Genomic DNA, 12,647 nt, shown 5'->3' on the forward strand with positions numbered 1-12,647 from the left:
TTCAGTTTCTAAACAGGTGAAGAGGGAGCCAGGGCAGACAAGACCGGATTGGCACGTATTCCATTTCTGCTTAAGTTTGAAGTATTTAATAATGCACTTGAACTTGATTTTCACTTAAACACTTGAATGTCATCATTTCAATGACAAAAATGTTTAACCTTTTCTTTGCAATGCTTAATACTAAACTGACATACACTAGTTTGTCAAAGTCCTTGATTGACACAGGGCTATTCCCCAAAATCTCCTTCCGTGCTACCAACTCACTTTGCAGTCTAAAAAGAAAAGTTTTTTTTGTTTTTGTGGAGTCAACATTTAGCATAGGCTGTGCTGCCTTGGCCCTGGCTCTCCCGCAATAATGACTGTAATGATTCAGAACCTCTTCTCTCAGTTCTTCCCTCTCCAGAACGCTTCTCATTTAAGTGCAGTCTCAGTGCTATGATGGGGTCTAAAACCAGACTAAACGCTTCTCACCCAGTTCTCTTTTCAGGAATTAACCTCAGAGACGCACTTCATACCACAAGCCTCTTCTTAAAAATATGATTCAAGTTCATCTTTCTCTCTTTATTTCTCCTTCTGGCAGTCCCTTGCTAAAGCCAGTCAGCATTTCTCTGTGTTCCTGACAGGCTCCCATCACAGCCCTAACCCCAGATGAAACTGTGCCTCACAAAATAAATGTACATTTCTTTCTGTGTGCTGCTAGTACTCCTGCTGCCGAGTCCTGTAGACAGTTGATTCTTTCAGTGGGGTGCACGCATGCGGCTGCGTCACCCCTTCTTCATAATGGAACACTAATAAGTCTGCGTCACTGTCACCGCTCCTCACGACAACACGCACTATCACTAGACAGTACACACACAACAACACACCGAGCAGAAACTGTCATAAAGGAGCGACTGGCAGCAAGGAGATCTCTGAAATGACAACAATCACCATTTGTTCCACTGGCGAGGAGAAAGGGCTATTAGTGCCATTGCAGTGTTCTCGAACAGCTATTCTAAGAGATGTGGTGTTTGTCATTCACTCATGCAAAGTCTATGGCATCGTTAAAGTTAAAGGAAAACAACATTTTACTTGTAGTGAAGTCACAAGAACAAAGCACCCAGTGCTCTAAAAAACTAAAGTTTAGCAAACTCCAGTAGCCTGAAAACAACTTATCCTCATCAATATAGTCTAGCCCTCCTGTCCTGTCCAGACTGAGCACATCCTTCCCAGCACAGCTGGCCAGAGTGACAGAGAGGACACGGCCATGACAGGACTCCTCCCAGCACCACCTGGCTGAACAGGTGACTGTCCATGTCCCCAGACAGGGATGTCACCCATTGGGCACACATAAGAGAGAGCTGACAAACAGCATTTCACTGTGGACAGACACTCCCAACATCAAACACTTTCCTTGAATCTTACTTAAACTTTGAAGTGGCTTAGTCTTGCTTGTCACAGCATTACTCTATGGAGAAAAGGCCCAACGGTGCTGTTCTTGTCACAGCATTACTCTATGGAGAAAAGGACCAACAGTGCTGTTCTTGTCACAGCATTACTCTATGGAGAAAAGGACCAACGGTGCTGTTCTTGTCACAGCATTACTCTATGGAGAAAAGGCCCAACGGTGCTGTTCTTGTCACAGCATTACTCTATGGAGAAAAGGCCCAACGGTGCTGTTCTTGTCACAGCATTACTCTATGGAGAAAAGGCCCAACGGTGCTGTTCTTGTCACAGCATTACTCTATGGAGAAAAGGCCCAACGGTGCTGTTCTTGTCACAGCATTACTCTATGGAGAAAAGGCCCAACGGTGCTGTTCTTGTCACAGCATTACTCTATGGAGAAAAGGCCCAACTGTGCTGTTCTTGTCACAGCATTACTCTATGGAGAAAAGGCCCAACGGTGCTGTTCTTGTCACAGCATTACTCTATGGAGAAAAGGCCCAACGGTGCTGTTCTTGTCACAGCATTACTCTATGGAGAAAAGGCCAAACAGTGCTGTTCTTTTCACTGCTTTTCGTACTATATGTTTTAGGAGGTAGTTATTAGAGGAAGAGTGCTTTCCACCTCTTCTGTGAGAATCCTTTGAGTATTTCTGTCTCGCGGCCACTCTCCTGCTACATGCTTAGATGCACTCACAAACAAGCCATGAACCACTAGAAACACTGCAAACAAAGTGCCGACATCACACAGCGGAGTCTGTTAACAGCACACACATATATCTCTCTCCACACTGTAAAAATACATATACTCCCTCATCAACAAAAAGGGTGAGGAGAGAAGCAAGCGGAGCCCTGAGAATTTTGGGGTAAAGTGGGGAACAAGTGGAAAGTTGAAAAAAAAACAAAAAACAAAGGCTAAAACAACAATCAGTATCTTTAAACTACCACTGGGGGTTAGGACTCGACAGGTGTCGTGGAGGTGCTCTGGTCACAAAGCAGTAGCAGGTTGAAATCCTAGCAGGGGATTGCCTGCTTTAATAGACTCCTCCTGAGAAGAGCTTTATAAGCTACCTCTCCACTGTAAAAGCAGCCAGTAAAGAATACAGGTACTCATGTATGAACACATCCCAGTCTGCATAAATCACAGCCTCTCAGCCAGTCAGGCATGATAAGTTAAATAGGGCATCATTTTTCACAGTGGAAAACGACAAGATGCCAGCTTCACCGCTGGCTCCCGGTTTTGTTGCAGTGGAAAAAACCTGTGAGACAGGCACCATAGGTCACCAGCGGTGAGTAACTCTGACAAATAGGGGGGTGGTGGAGTGTGGCGGGGGTTGTCGTAAACTCCCCACTGGGCCGGGCTGCCGTTAGCTGCTTACGACGGAACGGGAGGGTGTGTCGGGTCGCTTAGCTTCATGGTGGGCGGAGTGGAGGAGGGAGAACAGATAGACACAGCCTGTCATCTCAGGGAGAGAGGACTGTAACTAAAAATTAACATAAAGATAGTCTAAAAAGATGGATATAAATATCCCTAATATGTTTCTTCACACAGGAGCTGTATCAGAGAAAGAGTGAGGGGGAGAGAGGGAGAGGCGAACCAAACGCCAATTAAGGGGAATGCCTAGATGGAGAGCCAAGAATCTAAAGGCAAATTCATATTGGAAATGCATTATGGCTAGAGGATGCAGACAGCGATATCCACTTATGACAACGAGGGCACTAAAAATACATATTTCCCAGATGCCTGTGTATATATTTTCTTAAGCCTGTGGGGCGAAACCTTGAAAGGAAGTGGACCGACAGGCAAGTTCACATAGACAATAGATAAAGAACTAAGAAACTTCTCATCTGTTCGGTGGGGAGAAAAGGCATATCCCAGGAAAGGTTGGCACGAAGGGGTCTTCCTCTAGACCAAACCTCACCAACCCTGTTCCTGGAGAGGTTGCTCTACTGGACGGTAGCTCTCCAGGAACAGGGTCGGGCTGAAAACCTACAGGACGGTAGCTCTCCAGGAACAGGGTTGGGCTGAAAACCTACTGGACGGTAGCTCTCCAGGAACAGGGTTGGACTGAAAACCTACAGGACGGTAGCTCTCCGGGAACAGGGTTGGAATGAAAACCTACTGGACGGTAGTTCTCCGGGAACAGGGTTGGAATGAAAACCTACTGGACGGTAGCTCTCCAGGACCAGGGTTGGACTGAAAACCTACAGGACGGTAGCTCTCCAGGAACAGGGTTGTAATGAAAACCTACTGGACGGTAGCTCTCCAGGACCAGGGTTGGACTGAAAACCTACAGGACGGTAGCTCTCCAGGAACAGGGGTGGAGAGCCCTGCTCTAGGTCTACACACACGTTCAATGGCTGGGAAAACAACGTCTGATTCTCCAGATTTCACAGCTCGTGCTAATGGGGACAGTGTCTCAGTGGGTGGAGTGGGGTGTGTGATACAATCACCGTAATTGCGGGAACTTGCTTTCATTTTTCCATGTATTCTCCATTACTCTGTGTCCACACAAACACACCCATCGTTCAGACACCGACTGGGTGTAAGTTTTATTAACTCCAGGAAACAGCAAGAGAAATCTGTTAACCGCTACGTCAGTGTCCGTCATTAAAGACCAGGCAGCAGACAACAGGCAGCAGTAACAACAGTAGAATAGTCGAACACAGAATCTCCCCTCACTGATCCACAACAACTTGCTTAAATATGGCAGACCACAATGACCGACCACAACCCTGGGCAGATCTCTCTTATCTCTGTTCAGGCTGTGCGTGATATATGATATGATTTGCTTCCCTGCTTGGGTGCTCCAGACACGATCGATGTGGTGTCTTGGAAAGTGTGTGAAAGTAACTTAAAGTAAATCGTGTCCTGTACACGTGCGCACACAGAAAAAACACACTATGTGTCCATTACTGTCAGCTGTGCAAATTACAATATGCTCCTTGATGAAGAAACTCCATTAGGAACAGGAAATCCATCTCTCTATGCCTGGCATATCGCTACTGGGACTGTCACCACCACAGTGTGTGTGTGTGTGTGTGTGTGTGTGTGTGTGTATGCCTCCATACCGCAGGCATGGCAGGGGTCTCGCCGGGCCGTCTGGTCTCAGGTTCTCCAGTGAGGGGGTTCCGGAGGGTCTGGAGGAACAGGGCTGCCTTCCTCTTCCTCTCCGCCTGCAGCTGCTTCTCCTTGGACTCCTTGGAGGCCTGGGCCAGCTTCTCCCTGGCGGCCGCAGCTAGACGGTCCTCCAACTTCAGCTTGGCTAGAGGGAGAGGTCAGGTACAGTATAAAGATTAATAGTTTCTGCTTGGCTACAGACAAACAGAGAGAGAAAAAAAATATTTAGAACTTGCTTTTTAAATGTCATCAAAATCTATTGATGTCTGTCTGCATTGTACTTTTATGACGCTTTATACTTATGACGCTTTGTGCTAAGGCTAAGTGATGTCAGCATGCTATTTGTTTGTTTGGGATTGGGTTTAAAAGTTGACAGTCAAAAATAGATGCAAGTGAGGCAGTGAGGGTTGGTTGCAGGCTGAACGGTAAGGGAAAGCCATTTCACACTACGTAGGGCCGATCACTCCTCTCCCCCACTCTCTGTCGGCCTGGTTCTCATTGGAATGCTCTGCCCGCTCTGTGCACCGTTTACTACGGGACACTGATGGAGGGGTTTAATCATAGCAACATACAGTGGTGGAGGGACCAATGGACAGCCAGTTCGATATGGCCCAGTCAGAGTGTGGAGAACACATGCCTTTTCTGGGTGTAATGTTTAATGTTTATTTTTTCCCCTCATCAATCTACGCACAATACCCCATAATGACAAACTAACATATATTTTCTTTGTTTTATGTTTACAAATGTATTAAAAATAAAAAACAGATACCTTATTTAGATAAGAATTCAGACATTTTGCTATGAGACTTAAAATTGAGCTCAGCTGCATGCTGTTTCCATTGATCATCTTTGAGATGTTTCTACAACTTGATTGGAGTCCACCCGAGGTAAATTCAATTGATTGGGCATAATTTGGAAAGGCACAGACCCGTCTGTATTAGAGGTCGACCGATTATGATTTTTCAACGCCGATACCGATTATTGGAGGACCAAAAAAGCCAATACTGATTAAATCGGCCTATTTTGATTTATTTATTTGTAATTTTTTATTTATTTTTTATTTTACCTTTATTTAACCAGGTAGGCAAGTTGAGAACAAGTTCTCATTTACAATTGCGACCTGGCCAAGATAAAGCAAAGCAGTTCGACAGATACAACAACACAGAGTTACACATGGAATAAAACAAACATACAGTCAATAATAAAGTATAAACAAGTCTATATACAATGTGAGCAAATGAGGTGAGAAGGGAGGTAAAGGCAAAAAAGGCCTTGGTGGCAAGGTAAATACAATATAGCAAGTAAAACACTGGAATGGTAGTTTTGCAATGGAAGAATGTGCAAAGTAGAAATAAAAATAATGGGGTGCAAAGGAGCAAAATAAATAAATAAATTAAATACAGTTGGGAAAGAGGTAGTTGATAGGGCTAAATTATAGGTGGGCTATGTACAGGTGCAGTAATCTGTGAGCTGCTCTGACAGTTGGTGCTTAAAGCTAGTGAGGGAGATAAGTGTTTCCAGTTTCAGAGATTTTTGTAGTTCGTTCCAGTCATTGGCAGCAGAGAACTGGAAAGAGAGGCGGCCAAAGAAAGAATTGGTTTTGGGGATGACTAGAGAGATATACCTGCTGGAGCGTGTGCTACAGGTGGGAGACGCTATGGTGACCAGCGAGCTGAGATAAGGGGGGACTTTACCTAGCAGGGTCTTGTAGATGACATGGAGCCAGTGGGTTTGGCGACGAGTATGAAGCGAGGGCCAGCCAACGAGAGCGTACAGGTCGCAATGGTGGGTAGTATATGGGGCTTTGGTGACAAAACGGATTGCACTGTGATAGACTGCATCCAATTTGTTGAGTAGGGTATTGGAGGCTATTTTGTAAATTACATCGCCAAAGTCGAGGATTGGTAGGATGGTCAGTTTTACAAGGGTATGTTTGGCAGCATGAGTGAAGGATGCTTTGTTGCGAAATAGGAAGCCAATTCTAGATTTAACTTTGGATTGGAGATGTTTGATATGGGTCTGGAAGGAGAGTTTACAGTCTAACCAGACACCTAAGTATTTGTAGTTGTCCACGTATTCTAAGTCAGAGCCGTCCAGAGTAGTGATGTTGGACAGGCGGGTAGGTGTAGGTAGCGATCGGTTGAAGAGCATGCATTTAGTTTTACTTGTATTTAAGAGCAATTGGAGGCCACGGAAGGAGAGTTGTATGGCATTGAAGCTTGCCTGGAGGGTTGTTAACACAGTGTCCAAAGAAGGGCCGGAAGTATACAGAATGGTGTCGTCTGCGTAGAGGTGGATCAGAGACTCACCAGCAGCAAGAGCGACCTCATTGATGTATACAGAGAAGAGAGTCGGTCCAAGAATTGAACCCTGTGGCACCCCCATAGAGACTGCCAGAGGTCCGGACAACAGACCCTCCGATTTGACACACTGAACTCTATCAGAGAAGTAGTTGGTGAACCAGGCGAGGCAATCATTTGAGAAACCAAGGCTGTTGAGTCTGCCGATGAGGATGTGGTGATTGACAGAGTCGAAAGCCTTGGCCAGATCAATGAATACGGCTGCACAGTAATGTTTCTTATCGATGGCGGTTAAGATATCGTTTAGGACCTTGAGCGTGGCTGAGGTGCACCCATGACCAGCTCTGAAACCAGATTGCATAGCAGAGAAGGTATGGTGAGATTCAAAATGGTCGGTAATCTGTTTGTTGACTTGGCTTTCGAAGACCTTAGAAAGGCATGGTAGGATAGATATAGGTCTGTAGCAGTTTGGGTCAAGAGTGTCCCCCCCTTTGAAGTGGGGGATGACCGCAGCTGCTTTCCAATCTTTGGGAATCTCAGACGACACGAAAGAGAGGTTGAACAGGCTAGTAATAGGGGTGGCAACAATTTCGGCAGATCATTTTAGAAAGAAAGGGTCCAGATTGTCTAGCCCGGCTGATTTGTAGGGGTCCAGATTTTGCAGCTCTTTCAGAACATCAGCTGAATGGATTTGGGAGAAGGAGAAATGGGGAAGGCTTGGGCGAGTTGCTGTTGGGGGTGCAGTGCTGTTGACAGGGGTAGGAGTAGCCAGGTGGAAAGCATGGCCAGCAGTAGAAAAATGCTTATTGAAATTTTCAATTATGGTGGATTTATCAGTGGTGACAGTGTTTCCTATCTTCAGTGCAGTGGGCAGCTGGGAGGAGGTGTTCTTATTCTCCATGGACTTTACAGTGTCCCAGAACTTTTTTGAGTTAGTGTTGCAAGAAGCAAATTTCTGCTTGAAAAAGCTAGCCTTGGCTTTTCTAACTGCCTGTGTATAATGGTTTCTAGCTTCCCTGAACAGCTGCATATCACGGGGGCTGTTCGATGCTAATGCAGAACACCATAGGATGTTTTTGTGTTGGTTAAGGGCAGTCAGGTCTGGGGAGAACCAAGGGCTATATCTGTTCCTGGTTCTAAATTTCTTGAATGGGGCATGTTTATTTAAGATGGTTAGGAAGGCATTTTTAAAAAATATCCAGGCATCCTCTACTGACGGGATGAGGTCAATATCCTTCCAGGATACCCCGGCCAGGTCGATTAGAAAGGCCTGCTCGCTGAAGTGTTTCAGGGAGCGTTTTACAGTGATGAGAGGAGGTCGTTTGACCGCTGACCCATTACGGATGCAGGCAATGAGGCAGTGATCGCTGAGATCTTGGTTGAAGACAGCAGAGGTGTATTTAGAGGGGAAGTTGGTTAGGATGATATCTATGAGGGTGCCCATGTTTAAGGCTTTGGGGAGGTACCTGGTAGGTTCATTGATAATTTGTGTGAGATTGAGGGCATCAAGTTTAGATTGTAGGATGGCTGGGGTGTTAAGCATGTTCCAGTTTAGGTCGCCTAGCAGCACGAGCTCTGAAGATAGATGGGGGGCAATCAGTTCACATATGGTGTCCAGAGCACAGCTGGGGGCAGAGGGTGGTCTATAGCAGGCGGCAACGGTGAGAGACTTGTTTTTAGAGAGGTGGATTTTTAAAAGTAGAAGTTCAAATTGTTTGGGTACAGACCTGGATAGTAGGACAGAACTCTGCAGGCTATCTTTGCAGTAAATTGCAACACCGCCCCCTTTGGCAGTTCTATCTTGTCTGAAAATGTTGTAGTTTGGAATTAAAATGTCTGAATTTTTGGTGGTCTTCCTAAGCCAAGATTCAGACACAGCTAGAACATCCGGGTTGGCAGAGTGTGCTAAAGCAGTGAATAGAACAAACTTAGGGAGGAGGCTTCTAATGTTAACATGCATGAAACCAAGGCTATTACGGTTACAGAAGTCGTCAAAAGAGAGCGCCTGGGGAATAGGAGTGGAGCTAGGCACTGCAGGGCCTGGATTCACCTCTACATCGCCAGAGGAACATAGGAGGAGTAGAATAAGGGTGCGACTAAAAGCAATAAGAATTGGTCGTCTAGAACGTCTGGAACAGAGAGTAAAAGGAGGTTTCTGGGGGCGATAAAATAGCATCAAGGTATAATGTACAGACAAAGGTAAGGTAGGATGTGAATACAGTGGAGGTAAACCTAGGTATTGAGTGATGAAGAGAGAGATATTGTCTCTAGAAACATCATTGAAACCAGGAGATGTCATTGCATGTGTGGGTGGTGGAACTAATAGGTTGGATAAGGTATAGTGAGCAGGACTAGAGGCTCTACAGTGAAATAAGCCAATAAACACTAACCAGAACAGCAATGGACAAGACATATTGACATTAAGGAGAGGCATGCTTAGTCGAGTGATCAAAAGGGTCCAGTGAGTGGAGAGGTTGGTTGAGGGTCACGGCGATTTAGACAGCTAGCCAAGCCAACCGGTAGCAAGCTAGCATAGGATGGAGTCTGTTGTTAGCCACCTCTTGCGTTCGGTCAGTAGATTAGTGGGGTTCCGTGAGGTAGAGGGGATTAATCCAAATCACACAACAACAACAAAAATAAGAACAATAGATATAGTTATAGAGGCCCGAGAAGAAAACATAATAATAATAAAAATAAATAAATTGTCCGATTGTCTATTCAGATAGCAGCCGGTAAGACAGCTAACGGTTAGCGGGCCGCAGATGGGCGTTCAGGTAACGTCGCGACAGAGGAGCCAGCCGGATCTCCTTCAGGTAGATAACGTCGGCAGTCCAGTTGTGAAGGCCTGGTGGGGCTCCGCGTAGGCAGTGAAACGGGTCCGGATAGGTGACTGCAGCCCAGGAGTGAATGATGGAACTCAGGAGTGATTGACGGAGCTGGCTAGCACCGGAACAATCGATGTTTGCTCCGGAATCGACGAAAGCCGACTGTCACACGGATAGCAGCTAGCTAGCTGTGAGATCCGGGTATGAATGTCCAGAGAGCAGTTGAAATCCAGGGACATGGAGAGAAAAATTGGTCCGGTATGTTCCGTTCCGAGCCGCGCTGAGCCGTACAAAACTGGCGATAGATTTTCGAGCTAAAGGATAGCTGATGACCACAAACCGTGGTTAGCTGAATACTAACGATTTGCCAGTAAAGAAGCTAACTAGCTTCTGATTAGCTTCTGGATTAGCTTCTGGGCTAGCTCCTGGCTAGTTTCTGGCTAGCTTCTTGGAGTTTCTGGCTAGCTTCTTGGAGGATTACAGATCTGAGGTAAATAATAATTTTGTATAAATATAAATTGGTGAGGCTGGTTGCAGGAGAGTGTTTAGAAGATGAGTTGATGGAAAATAAAAATAAAATGTATGTGAAAAAAGTTGTAAATATATATATATACAGGACACGACAAGACGAGGACAAAAGACGTCTGAACTGCTATGCGATCTTGGAGAAGGAATAATAATGACAATTACAACAATACTGAATGAACACTTATTTGAATTTAATATAATACATCAATAAAATCAATTTAGCCTCAGGTAAATAATGAAACATGTTCAATTTGGTTTAAATAATGCAAAAACAAAGTGTTGGAGAAGAAAGTAAAAGTGCAATATGGGCTATGTGAGAAAGCTAACGTTTCAGTTCCTTGCTCAGAACATGAGAACATATGAAAGCTGTTGTTTCCTTTTAACGTGAGTCTTCAACATTCCCAGGTAAGAAGTTTTAGGTTGTAGTTATTATAGGAATTATGGGACTATTTCCCTCTATACCATTTGTATTTCATTAACCTTTGACTATTGGATGTTCTTATAGGCACTTTAGTATTGCCAGTGTAACAGTATAGCTTCCGTACCTCTCCTCGCTCCTCCCTGGGCTCGAACCAGCAACACAACAACAACAGCCACCATCGAAGCAGCGTTACCCATGCAGAGCAAGGGGAACAACTACTAGAAGGCTCAGAGAGAGTGACGTTTGAAACGCTATTAGCGCGCGCTAACTAGCTAGCCATTTCATTTCGGTTACACCAGCCTCATCTCGGAAATTGATAGGCTTGAAGTCATAAACAGCGCAATGCTTGACGCACAACAAAGAGCTGCTGGCAAAACGCACGAAAGTGCTGTTTGAATGAATGTTTACGCGCCTGCTTCTGCCTACCACCGCTCAGTCAGATACTTAGATACTTGTATGATTGTATGCTCAGTGAGATTATATGCAACGCAAGACACGCTAGATAATATCTAGTAATATCATCAACCATGTGTAGTTAACTTCTTATGGCTGGGCGGCAGTATTGAGTAGCTTGGATGAATAAGTTGCCCAAACTAAACGGCCTGCTCCTCAGTCTCAGTTGCTAATATTATTATTAGTATTGGATAGAAAACACTCTAAAGTTTCCAAAACTGTCAAAAAATGTTCTGTGAGTATAACAGAACTGATATTGCAGGCGAAACCCTGAGGAAAATCAAACCAAGAAGTGGCTTCTATTTTGAAAACTCCATGTTCCATAGCCTGGCTTTGCTCCATTTAAAGGGATATCAACCAGATTATTTTTCCTATCACTTACTCAAGGTGTCAACAGTCTGTAGACATAGTTTCAGGCTTTTATTTTGAAAAATGAGCGAGAAAGAGAACATTGCGTCATTGTATGGCCGGGTGCCAACAGAGTTTTGAATGCGTAACAGAATTTGGGCAGACATTGCCTTTCCCTCTCCGACTGAAAAAGACAGTTGCGGTTTATATATTATCGATTAGATATTTTAAAAACAACATGAGGATCGATTATAAAAAACGTTTGACATGTTTCTGTGGACATTACGGATACTATTTGGAATTTGTCTGCATTGTCGTGACCGCTCTTTCCTGTGGATTTCTGAACATAACGCACCAAACAAACGAGGTATTTTGGATATAAAAATAATTTTTATGGAACAAAAGGAACATTTATTGTGTAACTGGGAGTCTCGTGAGTGAAAATATCCGAAGATCAAAGGTAAACGATTCATTTGATTGCTTTTCTGATTTTTGTGATCAAGCTACTTGATGCTAGGTGTACATAATGTTTTGTCGAGCGATCGATAAACTTACACAAACGCTTGGATTGCTTTCGCTGTAAAGCATATTTTCAAAATCTGACATGACAGGTGGATTAACAAAAGGCTAAACTGTGCTTTGCTATATTGCACTTGTGATTTCATGAATATAAATATTTTTAGTATGATTATTTGAATGTGGCGCTATGCAATTCAGCGGTTGTTGATGACAATTATCCTGTTAACGGGATGACAGCCATAAGAAGTTAACTAGTGACTATGATTGATTGTTTTTTATAAGATAAGTTTAATGCTAGCTAGCAACTTACCTTGGCTTACTGCGTTCGCGTAACAGGGAGTCTCCTTGTGGAGTGCAACGAGAGAGAGGCAGGTCGTTATTGCGTTGGACTAGTTAACTAAGGTTGCAAAATTGGATCCCCCGAGCTGACAAGGTGAAAATCTGACGTTCTGCCCCTGAACAAGGCAGTTAACCCACCGTTCCTAGGCCGTCACTGAACACACATGTGTTCTTAACTGACTTGCCTAGTTAAATAAAGGTATATTTAAAAAAATTATAATAATAAATTCTGCAAATCGGCGCCCAAAAATACCGATTTCCGATTGTTATGAAAACCGTAAATCGCCCCCTAATTAATCGGCCGACCCCTAGTCTGTATAAAGTCCCACAGTTGACAGAGCATGTCAGAGCAAAAACCAAGCCATGAGGTCG

General features: G+C 44.4%; 1 protein-coding gene across 6 annotated transcripts in view; it reads right to left on the reverse strand.

Annotated features, from left to right (window-relative positions):
* The window catches only part of LOC110522882 (splicing factor, suppressor of white-apricot homolog), a 140,998-nt gene that overhangs the window by 47,808 nt on the left and 80,543 nt on the right, over positions 1–12,647 (reverse strand). For all 6 annotated transcript variants that reach the window (XR_005051704.1, XM_036977163.1, XM_036977162.1 and 3 more), the window contains exon 13: positions 4,494–4,687. Coding sequence is in view for 5 of the 6 variants with exons in the window: in XM_036977163.1 (XP_036833058.1) it covers positions 4,494–4,687 (194 nt within the window). In the remaining variant the exon portion in view is untranslated. The remainder of the gene's footprint in view (positions 1–4,493; positions 4,688–12,647) is intronic.

This window comes from Oncorhynchus mykiss, chromosome 5, assembly GCF_013265735.2.
Source record: "Oncorhynchus mykiss isolate Arlee chromosome 5, USDA_OmykA_1.1, whole genome shotgun sequence".
NCBI lineage: Eukaryota > Metazoa > Chordata > Actinopteri > Salmoniformes > Salmonidae > Oncorhynchus > Oncorhynchus mykiss.